General features: G+C 40.7%; 1 protein-coding gene across 1 annotated transcript in view; it reads right to left on the reverse strand.

Annotated features, from left to right (window-relative positions):
• The window catches only part of LOC135212120 (ras association domain-containing protein 4-like), a 199,274-nt gene that overhangs the window by 71,208 nt on the left and 112,815 nt on the right, over window positions 1-15,251 (reverse strand). Inside the window, exon 5 of the mRNA XM_064245518.1 lies at window positions 3,840-3,998. Coding sequence (XP_064101588.1) covers window positions 3,840-3,998 — 159 coding nt within the window. The remainder of the gene's footprint in view (window positions 1-3,839; window positions 3,999-15,251) is intronic.

Here is a 15,251-nt window from a genome sequence, read left to right on the forward strand (position 1 = left end):
TATTCCACTTGAGAAGGCTCGACCAAGCCAAACTTTAACTTTTCATAAAAACAAATTCCTTACTCTGTATGTGATTGAGAGACAGTTACGTATTCAATGTGCCACCCATGAGATTATATGATGCAAGCATAAATCTTTACTCTTGCTGAAAAATCTTTATTTCATTAGCAAATAGTTTATTGTTCATTTTCCTCAAAACATCGTGCCGGTGTGCTCTGTTTACGTTTTGACGGCGACATTCAAATGCACCGTTATCGCCGAATTTCATTCATTATTTTTTTTATCTCTTTATCCTCTACAATAAAAATCAACATAAAAACTAATACCGATAATTATGAAGCTACGATATTTCGGATATGAAAGTCACCAATAATAAAGTGCAGATTCTAAGAAGTTTAGTACTGTACTTAGACTTATGTTTGGGTAAGCTAACTTGGGAATGTAGGCTAAAGGTGTTAAAGTAAACTATTTTAGAGAGTTATATAGTATGAAATTAAAAAATTATGAAGTTAAAATATATGAGTAATAAAGTGACAAAAAGCAGTGTCAGAACGTAGCTAGTAGTAGGCCAAGTCGGAAACTAGGCTGTTTGTTTGTGGAATTACCTAAAGGCTTCATTTTTTAGGGATGTATTCTATATTTCGGGATTTTCTGTGGTCCGGCAGTGGCCTGGTCCTAAGGTTTCCGATTTAAGAGGTTGGACTGTACTAGGGTACTAAATCGTAAATGCGTACACCCTAATGGTACGGGGTCAATTGTCTAACGAAATCAACCGGTCCCTAACACCCCTACAAAATGCCTTGTACCACCCCTTCTGGGCTAATTGACAGCATAAATTGCCCTAGGTTAAACGGACAATATCCCTGTATAATAGAATTAAGTTTATTACTAACCTTTCTAGAATAAGGTTAGAATAAGTAAATGTTTAGCAGCGAGATAAAATTATATGCTCACTTAGTTATTACAATTAGTTAGTATTTCATTTAGTCAAAATAATTGTGATGAGTTTATTTGCTAATCTTTGAGAATAAATATGCCTGGGCAAGGAAATATTTATAATCATTCAGTCTAAAATTTAAATATTACAATTAACTTATTGTTGTTTACTTGTACTTTAAAGGACTTTCCTAAGAGAATTTTAAGTAATTGTAACTTTGTAAGAACACCTTGCATCAAGCCCAAACACAAGTATATATAATTAGTGGCTGCGAGTCAATAAAGCGTAGGCATTTATGTCACTTGACCGCAGCAAAATTAATTTAGTTTAAGCTAGATGTAACCAGATTCCCCAAAGGGGAGAGAAAGAGAATTACTTTATGGCCAAATGGTGATCGTTCGCCACTGCAACCCATCTTTCTCTGCAAATCTGACTCATGCTTCTGCCTAGTACCTCTCTCTGCCCTGCCTTGTGTATCTCCAGGTGTCCAAAACACCAGAGATTAATATAAAAGATCACTGGAGGGCATAACAGAGGTCATAAAGATGGACACACACCGACACTCTCTCAGTCCCGGGACAAAAGTCATTGCCAGCCAGAAAAGTGATATGGCTCTTGACATCCGTCTTCCCCCCCCCACATCCTCTTGGCCTCTCAGTCACGAGTGTTACTTGAATCCTATATCCTCCATGGTGCCCTTAGTAGTGGAAACAGGCGTCTAGCCACGAGGTCAGTACACGAGTAACATGGTGGTCTTTTTATTTTTCTTTTCATTTCTGTTTCCCTCTGTGCCACATGTGAGTTGTCTGTACCCTGTGTCCTACCACAGCTATGTGCCCCTTGGTCTTACAAGTTAACTCTGCTTTAAGTGCTCTGGTCCCCTTGCACTTTAACTACTGTTGCTTATTGCTCAAATGCCCCCTTTCATTAGCACTGCTAAATTATCAGGGGTAGATAACATATGTTGGATGACTGTATCATTCCCTCCCATTCAGTACCGTGGCTGGATAGAGTAATTCGACCATCTCTTGCTTTTGAGGGAATCTGGAGTATAAGACTTGTGTGTACAGTCACCTCTCAATTAACACGTTTAATTAATGCATATTCAATTTAACTCAAGCTAGAAAATATGTTAAAATGTTTAAAAACACAAAAATTTCGATTTAATGCAAATTGGCGTCCGAGCCTTGTTTTCAAATCATCTGCGCATCAGCGTTGCAGACGATGGCCGTTGTATTTATTAATAAAGGGGGGAAAAAAAACACACGAAACGAGAATCAGCTTCGTTCCGACATCGGCATAATTGAGCGACGTCATGCTACTAATGGGTATATACAATTACACATGTAACTAATAATATGCATCTTTTCCATGAATCTTTTAAAAAGTTATACATTACTTAACGGTATCCGATAATACTGTATGTATTCTTATATTATTGTGTTATAAAATAATAACATGGCAGTCAATGTTTTGGTTTGGAAATCAGCTGATGGTGAATACGAGTTTATTTTGCTGTATTTAACTCAAGTTCTGTGCAAATTTTCTTGCACCTAGTTAGCATAAACAAATATCTAGATACTTTACTTATATGAGACAAGGTCACTTTTTGTTATACGGCAAATTTTTAAGTCTAAATATGGCTTGAATAAGTCTCGTTGTGAACAAAATTATTTTTTCATTAACAGGTTGTATTGGGAGCATGTTTATTGAGAAAAAAAACCCAATTTGATTCCGTTCGCTATTTTCACTCGATTTCATTGTAATACAAGCTTTACATCATTCCCCTTTTATTAGTGTGAAAACAACAGTAAAATTTGCAGTTTCAAGCCCAGTTGTTTTGATTAAAATGATTTTCTCTTGATTTCATCTGCAGTTGTGTTTGATGGCATAACTTTACTGGAGTTTTATCCTTGTTGCCGATGCACGATAACAGTCATTAGCAGCTTGAACAGTTTTCTCAGCTTCAGCTACAACTTAATTTAAATTTAAACAGCATATTTCCTTGCTGATCTTTGATCTATAGCAAATAAAGTTATTACATAAAAATATATCAGTCCTATTCTACATAACGTCGTTTATAACATAACTACAGTAACTGTTTACTATCATATGATGGTTGAAATACACCAAACGGATGTTGCTATCATCCAATTCGGTTGTAGTACTCAGCAAAAAAAAGCAGTGTTACCCAAGTCCAGGAACATAATCCCCTTATTCCTGTTATTTCATATGGGAAAAATGTTTAAATAACGCGTTTTGAATTATTACGAGTTCTCCAGGAATGTAAAACTTGCGTTAATTGAGAGGTGACTGTATTTGCAACTTCGAAGGTAAGGCAGCCTCACCACACTTGATCCCTTACTCTGCGTGACACACGTGTATGTATATCACCATACCTTGTTCCAGAAATCAGCATCACTCATTCCTGACTGTGGAGAGGTGCAAGTTCTCACTTTATACGCTCTGGGTTTTCACTTGGCACTTGTAAGTTCATTCCAAGTGTCAGGAAATCCGACCACATGACCTCAGTACTTCAATCAACCTGACTACATTAATTAATTAGGACCTTGAGTCACATGAAAGAAGGGGTTTGTGAAGGTGAATCTTTTCTCCTTGAAATTGTAAGTACCATATAAAAATAAGTTATCCTAATATTGAGCAATGAAACTAAGCTAATTTGAACTACATAAAAATTCACAAGGGTTTTTTCAAGCCTTTACTCCATTTTCTTAGAAAATAGAAGAAAGCTTGACTTTGAAGTTTTACTAACTTTGCATCACTATGAAAACATTAAAGAAATTAAGAAATTCCATTATAGAAAGTTGTATTTATTAAGAAATTCCATTACAGAAAGTTGTATTTATGTCAAATTGCCAATATTCTACTACAGTGGACTAACCTCATCATCACTATTATCAGAGTAAAAGTCAGTAGAGTTGACTGTTGACCTTCTGCGAACGGCTATAGTTCTCTGGTCATCTTCTTCCTTCAGATGTATCACATTTCGCACGCCCCAGTAGATTCTCAAAACGCCCTCCAATATCATTCTTCCATTGGCCTGTTTTATAAGCCACAAAAGGATGTTATATATGCTGTCCACAGAATAAAATTATACAACACAAGAATGCAAGCTGGAAAGTCTTTTCTATTATGATGTTAATAAGTACCAATAATATTTTATTAAATACAATCGCAGAATTTAGTTTATTTTATAAAGAATTCTCTCAATTCTTCCAATGACTTGCTTCTCTAGCACACTGATATTTATAAGCATCTGACCAATGCTCATCATGCATTCAGTCATCAACGTAACTTTGGGCTGTTATCAGACGGCAGATATTCAGGCGTCTTGAAGGTTGGGAACAAACCTTAGTCGTCAGGGGTTAATCTGCATTTCTTGTGTTTCTTTCAGGTTTTCTAAAGGACGTCTACATGTTTCGGCCACCTCATTTTGGCCATCATCAGGACAGGATGGCTGTGTGCAATGAGCTAATGCAGTGGGATTTGCACTATTTATTCCAATTAGGTGGCTTGAGGAGTCTGGCACCCTGTTTTTCATAGGGCACTGCATGAGATGTCATTAGAGGGACGGCATCTGTCCTCTCCGTGGTCAGAGCCTCATTCTCATCAGTGATGGTGGAGGTCTTCTCGAAGGGCGTGCTTCTAGGTTGTTCTCAGGGTGAGAGCCTGTGCTTTGATCACCCTCAGGATTTCGAAGGACGTCTTCAGGGTGAGAGCTAACGCTTCTATCACTGTCAGGGTCCCTTTGGTGTAATGGTAGTGGTAGGAGTTGTCTGCTGCTCTCCTGATGGCAGTGGGGAGGAGAAAGGTCTCCGGTGTGAATACTGGGCTTCTCCCTCCCAATGTGCAGCACTTCTAGGATTCGCAGACATCATATAATGGGTGCTTGGTTGATAACTTTAAAATTCCCAGCGATGTTGCAGCAGCAGATCCTTTTGTCATGTGCAGTTTTTGCATGGTTATATATTGTACCTTTCTGAAGGTGACAGGAAATTCTCTTGGAGAGGCACATCGGCTTCATCCCAATATAAGTTCAGAGGCATCCATCGATTGGGCATGTATATCTGTAGATGACATTCGTCCTCTTAAAGGGATCCTGCAGCGGGGCAGGGTCATTCTTCATCATACAGCTGCATGCCTTCTTACTCCTGTAGAAGATGACGAAGTTGACCTGCTTGTTGTCATCGGTCAGGGAGACGCGGTTTCGGATTATTTCTGTAGGGCTCACTCATCTTTATACCGCTGATGGAAGGTTCCCTTGTAGAATAAATTAATCTTCTGCGGGGAGCCTGGGCAGGATTCCTGCAGGATACTGTGGTTGGTGTGGCCATTGTTCACGAGGAACTGGGCTGCACATTCCATCACTTTAAGAGTATCTGTCCATGTTGAACAGTGGGAGAGAGCTCTCCTGACAAAGGCCCTGATAGTGGAGTCCTTACAACGTTCATGGCACTCACTCTCGCTGCTCAGGCACATTCACAGATTCGTGGGCTTCGTGTAAACACTCGTCACGAACGAACCTACCTTCCGCTCGACCAGGACATCTAAGAAAAAGAGAAGGTCACCATGGCTATGTTAGATAGTGAAACACAGACAGCAGTGGTGCAAAAGGCTTGTTGTATCTCCTCAATCTCCTCCATTGTTTCTGCTTGGATGAAGGAGTCATCTATATATCTCACGAATATAGAAGGCTTCCTGATGCTCCTGAAGACTTGCTCCTCTACCATGCCCATGTAGAAGTTTGCAAACAGGACCCCAAGGGGGGGATCCCATCATGACAATGTCCACGGTGGTTGACAAAGGGGGTCTTCTTAATGCATATTTCCAGCAGTGAGTGTAAGGTGTGCTCGGGGATGTTCAGTGGATCAGTGGAGGGTCCCTATAAATGTGTTTGAGGATCATTCTGATGGTTTCACCTACAGTAATGTTGATAAGCAATGCCTCTACATCCATCGATGTAATATAACCTCCAGGGTGCGCAGTTATCAAGGCCTGCATGATAAGCATCAGACAGCTGCTTATAAATATCAGTGTACCAGAGAAGCAAGTCATTAGAAGAATTGAGAGAATCTGTATAAAATAAACTCTAAATTCTGCCCTTATATTTAATAAGACATGTTTGAAAGGTCTGTTTCCAGCATACCAATAGTGTTGTTATCATATATGTGATAGCACTTACATTGTATCAAGTTTTAGAAGTCATCATACATGAATAATTCATACCATTTTGTTGCACCATAAGCAATTGTGCAAAATATAAAATTGCTGTGTGGATTAAAGCACAACTATTGAAAAACTCACTCTTGTCACTCTTAATTCAAAAATCAAAAACTCACCTCTGGCCCACAGCCCTATTTAGCCAGTGTAAGTGAACTGAAAAAAGTTAAGTTCACTAATAACTGCTAATGAAACTTTCACTTATTTGCCACTAGTATTACCTAAAGGCTCAACACACAAGTAAATATAAAAAATACACAGTATATGTACAATATTACAAACACTACAATATCAATACTGTATTCAACAAGTTCAAAGCAGACCCCTGAGAGAACATTAACTCTCACAATGCATGCCCAACATAAAATAGTATTTTTATGACAAATCTTTATATACATGTACTTACCAAGTACTACAAGGCTGTCCCCAGTTATTGGCAGGGGTTCTGTTCTCAGCAGGGTGCTGATAAACGAAAACCACCATTAACCGAAACACGGCAATTTAAGGTGCTTATGGTGCCGAGTTTCAGTTCATGGTGCTGATAACTGGTTAATGGCACCTCTGTTGGGTATGTTATGGCGCCAAAACTATTATCACCATGTTATGGCGCCAATAACCAAAACTCAGCCCATTATGGCACCATAAATCTCTGATTTTATGGGACTAGACAAGCGCCATAAAACAGGATCGCCATTAACCGAGTCCGCCGATAATTGGGGACGGCCTGTAATTAATTACATTGCTATTAGTTTCACTTGTCGGCAGCAAAAATTTTGAAATTCGCGGGTCATGCTATTTTGTTTGGGGTAGATAACTAACCCTGACCAAGTAATTTTACATTGCTATTAGTTTTACTCATCAGCAGTTAAAAATGATATTGTTATGATACGATAAAGTTTTATACATACTTACCTGGCAGATATATACATAGCTATTGACTCCGTCGCGCCGACAGAATTTCGAATTTCGCGCACACGCTACAGGTAGGTCAGGTGATCCACCGCGCCGCCGCTGGGTGGCAGGAATAGGAACCCATTCCCGTTTTCCATCAGATTTTTTCTACACCATCTGTCTCCTGAGGGGAGGCTGGGTGGGTAATTTAATTGTATATATCTGCCAGGTAAGTATGTATAAAACTTTATTGTATCATAACAATATCTTTTTATTTTTATCATTCAACTTACCTGTCAGATATATACCTAGCTAATTCACACCATTGGAGGAGGGTAAAGACAGCTAATAACTGATTTAACAGGAAACACAACAATCGTTGTAGGTATTAATAACATAAAACCTTGGTTCCTACGTGTTTAGACTGAAGACTTCATGGTTAATGCCCAGGAGTCTGCTTAGTCTCAAGAGCCTCAGCGAGATATTGATCTATTGCTAAGAGTTCTTGTAGGTCTGCAAAGGGGTCTTATCCACTTACTTGGCCGATCCTATAAGGGCTATGTCAAAGGGTTTCAATCCACTTATATGACAAGAACCTTTTTTCTAAGGAGCACAATCCCGATCCTGATCACCTTAACCTAACCAAATGTTGTACTAAGATTGCAAGAAGTCATCCCCGGACTCCTTGCAAACAACCAAAAAACTCAATCACAATATTTTACACCTAATTCTTTATGAAAAATAAATAAAAATAAAAATAAACAAATATAATTTCAATTTGTACTACCTCGCTTGTAAGACCTATTCACATTCTCATACTGTCAAAAGCACCAAAAGCCGCCTGTGCTAGCCCAAGCACTCTTGTCAGCAGACAATCCTGATACTGTCTTAAAAGGAGAGGTCCATGTACGAATTTAGACAATGTCTTTAATACTACTCCGTTTAAAAGGCACATTTCTAGTTCCTCACTAGCAAGGGCTATGGCCGCCTGTGCGACATCAAGCACTTTTACCAGTAGTAACACAAAAAACCGCCTCAAATAGTGGAGATCTCCGTAATCAAAGACACCGTTTTTATCCAAGCCTATCCTGTAAGATAAACTCAAAAGTTCCTTACCTAAACAAGGCCATGGCCGCCTGTGCAACAACTAGCCGTCAGGTAAGAAAGTTAGAGCCCATCCCACCAGTATGGTATGGAAGTATTAGACTTTTCATAAAAGTTTAAGGATCGGTATGTGTCCTCAGTCCCAGCACTGTATCCGCAGACACAAAAGGACCTAGAGAGAAGCACTTGTCGTAGGTAATTTTAACATCTCTAAGATAGTGGGATGCAAATACCGAGTTGCATCTCCAATAGGTCGCATTAATAATGTCCTTCATGGACATATTCTTTTGGAATGATAATGATGTTGCCACTGCTCTTACCTCATGAGCTTTAACTCGTAATAATTTAAAGGAATCTTCTGCACAATCGCTATGAGCTTCCATAATCACACTTCTAATAAAATACGCTAGCGCATTCTTGGACATTGGTCTTTTCGTGTCCCGAACTGCGCACCATAGACTTTGTTTACATGCCTTCAACTCTTCTTTCTTTTTAAGATAGAACCTAAGAGCTCTAACCGGGCATAAAGTTCTTTCAATTTCGTCTCCCATTAAGTTTGAAAGACTTTTCACCTCAAAACTCCTTGGCCATGGTTTCGAAGGGTTCTCATTTTTTGCCAAAAAACAGAGTTTGAAAAGAACAGATGGCTGCGTCTTTCTTAAAACCCACCCGAGAATCTAGGGCATGGATTTCACTTATTCTCTTAGCCGTCGCTAAGGCTATGAGAAAAACACACTTTCTCGTCCAATCCCTGAACGAGGCACGGTCGGGAGGTTCAAATTTTTCCGATGTAAGGAATTTGAGCACAACATCCAGATTCCAACTTGGCGGAGTAGAGGATATAGATTTTGACGTCTCGAACGATCTTATGAGATCGTGCAAATCTCTATCCTCTGCCAAGTTTTAACCCCTTCAGCACTGGACGTACACATGTACGTCTTTTACGGTACAGTAATAAAAGACCGGGACGTACGCGTGTACGTCTTTCATCCCTCCTCCAAAAGCAAAGCGTTTTCTTTAGCTTGGATGGTTTCCAGACACAGTATTGTGTACGAGAGAGGTGCTGAAGCTCCACCCACAATTTTCATTCGAACCAATGAGCGTTCCGAATGGACGTCGTGACGTCATTTTATCATATGGGTATATTAGGAGGGGTACTGGCCAACATATACCAGTGCGCCTCAGGCTATTATCCGAGAAAGATGATTACGATTTTTGGGTCCGTAAACCACGTAGATTTGAATTCCAAATCTTTTTCCCTTTTGATTGCAGTTATTTATTTATTTTTTTTTTTCAGTATCATGTCAGATGATAGTGTTTCAGAGTCAGGGTCTGAGTACCTGCCAAATCTATCAGATGATGATTATAGTGATAATTTTTTAGAGGTTGACAGTGACAATGAGTGTTTGGAAGACATTGAACCTCTTGTCGATGAAGGCTGGCAGTTCATAACTGATCCTCTGTGACTTGCGCCAGACCCACCCCCCCCTGATTCACGGAGGTGGGTGGCAATGGGATTCCTGCTTACACACCAGATTTCATCTGCTTACGTGATGCCTTTTTTTCCTTTTTTGTGGTGATGTAATTGACAAATTGTGAGAATGGATGAATGCTCGGGCAGAGTAGTACTTTCCATTCAACAGGAAGCGTAAGGTGAAAGAACTTCTATGGAGGCCTGTTACTTGTGATGAGATGTGTTTTTTATAGCTTGCTGATGATAATGGGGGTGAATATACTGCCCCATATGTATATACGTATTGGTCACGAGATGCTGTTGCTTTTATTATCATTATTATTATTATTATTATTACTATTATTACTGTTTTATTATTATTATTACAGCTGCCTAAACATTCATTGATGTATATGCTGTTTCTGTATGAAACCTAGGATAAACTGTTTCAGTAAGAAAACTAGTACTGCTATTACCATTACTACTATTTTACTACTACTTTACTACTTTTCTGCTACTTTATTTCTATTACTTTACTGCTATTTCTACTACTTTATAACAGTTCCTACTTCTGCAATTACTTTTTCTACTAAATATTCCTATTTTTTCCGATATTCTTACTATATTTTTTATAATTTTTTGACAATGGGGTAAAAAATATTCATTGATATCCATACACACAATGTTTTCACATAAGAATATGAAGGAAAAATATGAATAACATAAAATTTAGTGGAGCAAGTATGATTGATACTCGCGGTCGACAGGGGGTCTCATGCGGTATGCAAGATTAGCAGCAATGCAGCAGGCCAGTGGCGAAGGTTAAGCCTCTATTTCTAAATACCGCTGAGAGCATACTTCGGTATCCCTTTATTGTAGATACGGACAGATTGGATTCCTCTCTCAGGAATACAAAGAAAATCTGCTATATTGATCACAGAGGTATCGGAGGAGGACAGCTTATTCTTCTACACCATCTTCTAAACAAAACATCCCATTTCGATTGATAGACCCGGATAGTTGACGATCTCCGGGCTCTAGCAATTGCTTTCGAAGCCTTGCTTGAAAAGCCTCTCGCTCTGACCAATCTTTCGATAGTCGAAAGGCAGTCAGAGCGAGAGCGGGGAGGTTTTGATGGAACCTCTTGAAGTGGGGTTGTCTGAGAAGATCTATCCTGTTTGGAAGAGATCTTGGGTAGTCTACTGTCCATTCCTGTACCTCTGTGAACCAATCTTGGGATGGCCAAAACGGGGCGATGAGAGTTAATCTCGTCCCTGTTGATGCTACGAACTTCTTCATCACTACTCCTAGCAACTTGAATGGAGGGAAAGCGCTAAGCGTCGAGTCCCGACCACTCCAGTAGCATGGCATCCACCGCTATCGCTCTCGGGTCTTCTACTAAGGAGCAGAAGTTCTCTATCCTCTTTGACAGGAACGTTGCAAACAAATCTATCTGCGGCCTTCCCCACAGGTTCCACAGTCTTTGGCAGACTTGCTCGTGCAGAGTCCACTCCGTGGGGAGAACTTGTTTTGTCCTGCTGAGCCTGTCTGCTCTGATATTTCTTTCCCCTTTCACAAATCTGGTCAGGAGGGTAATATTCCTCTCCTCCGTCCATGACAACAGATCCTTCGTTATCTCGAATAGGGGAAAACGAGTGCGTCCCCCCCGTTTTTTTATATAAGCCAACGCCGTGGTGTTGTCTGCGTTGACTTGAATCACTTGATTTCTTACTTCTGACTCGAAGAATTTTAATGCCAGAAACACTGCATATAGTTCTTTGGCATTTATATGCCAATCTCTTGGTCTTTCTTCCATTTGCCAGAGACTTCTCTTGCCCCTAGAGTCGCTCCCCATCCCGTCTCTGAAGCGTCTGAGAACAAGATTTGGTTTGGGTTCCGAACCTCTAGGGACACTCCCTTGTTCTCTTTGAGTGGGAGCAGCCACCACTTTAGGTGTTTCTTCACCTCTATTGTTACCGGAAAAAAAAGTGTCCGACAGATGGCCCTTCTTCCAAGTCCAAGATCTCTTTAGGAAGAATTGTAGAGCCTTAGATGAAGTCTTCCTAAGGGATACAAATTGTTCCAGGGAAGAAAGAGTCCCTAGAAGGCTCAGCCACTCCCTGGCTGAACTCCTGTCTTCTTTAGGAAGGATGTAAACTTTCTGAATCCCCCGAAGAATCCTTTCTTGGGACGGAAAAACCCGAAAATCCCGAGAATTCATCTGAATCCCCAAATAGACTAAGTCCTGACTAGGGGTCATCTGCGATTTCTCGAGATTCACGAGAAGTCCTAATTCCTTTGTCAATTCTAATGTTTTCTTCAGATCCTCCAAACATTGTTCCTGGGATTGTGCTCTTATCAGCCAATCGTCTAGGTACAGAGAGACGCTTATGCCTTCCAGGTGTAGCCATCTGGCTACGTTCCGCATCAGGTACGTAAATACCTGTGGAGCCCTGGAGAGGCCGAAGCACAAGGCCCTGAACTGGTAGACTTTCCCTTGAATCACAAACCTGAGATACTTCTTTGATGACGGGTGAATAGGAACGTGGAAATATGCATCCTGCAGGTCTAGAGAGACCATCCAGTCTCCTCTTCGCAGGGCTGAAAGTACCGAGGCAGAAGTCTCCATCGAGAACTTTTTCTTTTCCACATATTTGTTCAGAATGCTCACGTCCAAGACTGGCCTCCATCCCCCGGATGCCTTTGGAACTAAAAACAGGCGGTTGTAAAACCCCGGAGAGGAAGGATCCTGAACCTCTTCTATTGCCTCTTTGTCCTTCATTCCTATCACCATCTGAAGAAGTGTCTCCCTCAGAACAGGGTCCTTGTACTTCGCCGACAGTTCCTTTGGGGAATTCGACAAAGGTGGTCTGTCCTGAAAAGGTATAATGTAACCTTTCCCCAAGACTGCTAGCGTCCAAGGATCGGCTTTCCTTATCTTCCATGCCCCTACGAAGTTTAGGAGCCTGGCCCCTACAGATGTTTGGAGGACCTCGCTGCTACTTTGATTTCTTGAAAGATCTAAAGGAGGACCTTCCTCGCTTTTCTGCTGTCTTCCTTTTCGTTGGAGGACGAGAGGTGGAACCTCTCCGAAAGGGCACTACCGGAGTACGAGTAGTCTTCTTCGCTACTGGTACTGTTGGTCTTGATTTCTTGGAGGATTCTCTCGAAAGAACCCCGACTAGAGAAGCAATAGACTCTTGCATATCCTTTAATATCTTCGTCGTTTCTTCTCTCTGGTCTAAACGAGAGGAAGGAGAGCCTTCTTTCTCCCTTCCCCACGACTTATTGGGAGAAGCCAAAACCTTTGCTTTCTTAATCTCTGTCGGGGAGTCCTCCGAAAAACGTTCCGGACTCGAGTTTATGCCCGATTCTTCCCAGATCCTCTTCAAGGGACGAGAACGATCCGCTGATCTCCATCCTCTTTTAGGTGAGGAATTCTCCGATGACGAAAAACATTCACGTAGAACGCTTTTTCTAATGCGTTCTCTGGCAGTCTGTGACGTTACAGATTCTGCCGAAGAGACGTCTGACTGGTGGGGATCCTCCATAACCTCCGTAAGGCTTTCGACATTCCTTCTCCTCTGGGCTTGGGAGCTTGAAAGAGGTCTAGGCCTGGGAGCGTTGTGAAGCCAATCAGACGCCTCCTCCACTTCACTGGGGAAATTCACATCACTTTCCACAGCACTACTTTGCTTACCTTCTATGGCAGCCATTTTACGCTCCATTTTCATAAGCGCAGCTTTAAGGCTTGCTATCTCCGAAGCAGAGTCCGTAGGATCTGCATTCGGAGAAGGACCTGAAATATTACAAGGAGCGTTCATAATGTTAGAGGAGGGTACAATATTACTCACCAAACCACTTGAAGATTGAGAGCTAGGCTTGGTTTTGGAAGATGACTTCCTTAACCGGTCTTTCTCTAATTTCCTTAAATAAGAAGTTAGAGACTTCCACCCTTCAGCACTCAAACTCTCACATTCATGACAAGTTTTATCCATCGAGCATTCATACTTCCTGCATATTTTACATACAGTGTGAGGATCAACCGAAGCTTTCGGCATTCTCACCTTGCACCCTTCATTCACACACATTCTCACCACACTTCCAGAATCAGACATCATGATGAAAATTCCAAGCCAAAATCCAAATAACGATCCACAAAAGCGTATGCCAGTACAACGATCCAAATACGTCACCAAAGGGTCCAAAACGATGATCAATTGTAACCAAAAACGAAATCCAGCCGGAGATACCAACAACGATGTTGCCAGTATGGCCGACAGAAAAAATCTGATGGAAAACGGGAATGGGTTCCTATTCCTGCCACCCAGCGGCAGCGCGGTGGATCACCTGACCTACCTGTAGCGTGTGCGCGAAATTCGAAATTCTGTCGGCGCGACGGAGTCAATAGCTATGTATATATCTGACAGGTAAGTTGAATGTATAAAATTTTTAAATTCGCAGGTCGCGTTATTTTGCTTTGGGTAGGTGATTAACCCCGCCCACTTTCAGGGAGAGAGAGGAACAACTAGCCAAAGGGCTTCAATTTGTTTATGCCCTCATGTTCATGTGAGAGGAGGAGGGAGGTTTCAAATTATGTATTATTTGTAAGTATATATAAAACTTTATTTTTTTATAAAATGTAATTTTTACATAAGTAACTTACCAAGGACAGTGGACCCCCCGTATTCGCATTCTCTGGATTCGCGGACTCACACATTCGCGGATTTCTCTCGGGAATGTTTCCCCGCATTATTTGCGGAAAACTCACATCTTTGCGATATTTTTCTATGAGAAATATCCACAAATTCCTGTTTTTTTTTTTTTTTTTTAATCAATCTCATCATAAAATGCACTTTTTGTGATAAAACTATTAAAAAAACTAAGTATAAACATTTTTAGTAGGTTTTTCTTGAGTTTTAACTAACAAAATAGGCTGTTTTCAGCATTTTTATAAGGGTTCCAATTATTCGCGGGTTCTAACTATTCACGGGGGGGTTTGGTACGCATCCCAAATTGACAGGTGCTGGGTTGCATGTATATATCAACCCCAAAACATTAGGAATGGTAATGGACTGGAAACAGAAATAATGCTACCATTAATGTAATGCCTGTTGTTTCACTACCTAAGAGAGCTACTGCATTTAGATACTGCCTCTGGTTGACCCTCGTCTTATCGCATAGTGACCCAGTGGTATAGCCCTGGATTGCCTACTAAAGTGGGTGCTTTGCAGCAAAGGACAATTCCGATTGCTAACAAAGAAAAACATATTGGACCTGGCCTGGGTGCAGTAGAAAATATATACATATATATATAACCAGAAAAAAAGTCATCTATACCACAAAAAAGAATTAAAAAATCACTACTGAACCATAAAAGAACTGGAGGTTATTCCAGGTACACAGTAACCTCAGGTTCCCCCTAAAAACTCAAGACCCACTTATTTCAAGGTGAAGAGAAGAAAAGAAAAGGAAGGGCTGCTTCCTATACATCTTCCCCCAATGCCACACGGCAGCCACCGAAAACAGACCCAATGTACACACTGCATTTATCGCATATTGTCACTAGTATTTCCTCTAAATAATGAAATATGGATGATAAAGATAAATTATGTCTGAATGTCA

The sequence above is a fragment of the Macrobrachium nipponense genome, chromosome 40, assembly GCF_015104395.2.
Source record: "Macrobrachium nipponense isolate FS-2020 chromosome 40, ASM1510439v2, whole genome shotgun sequence".
NCBI lineage: Eukaryota > Metazoa > Arthropoda > Malacostraca > Decapoda > Palaemonidae > Macrobrachium > Macrobrachium nipponense.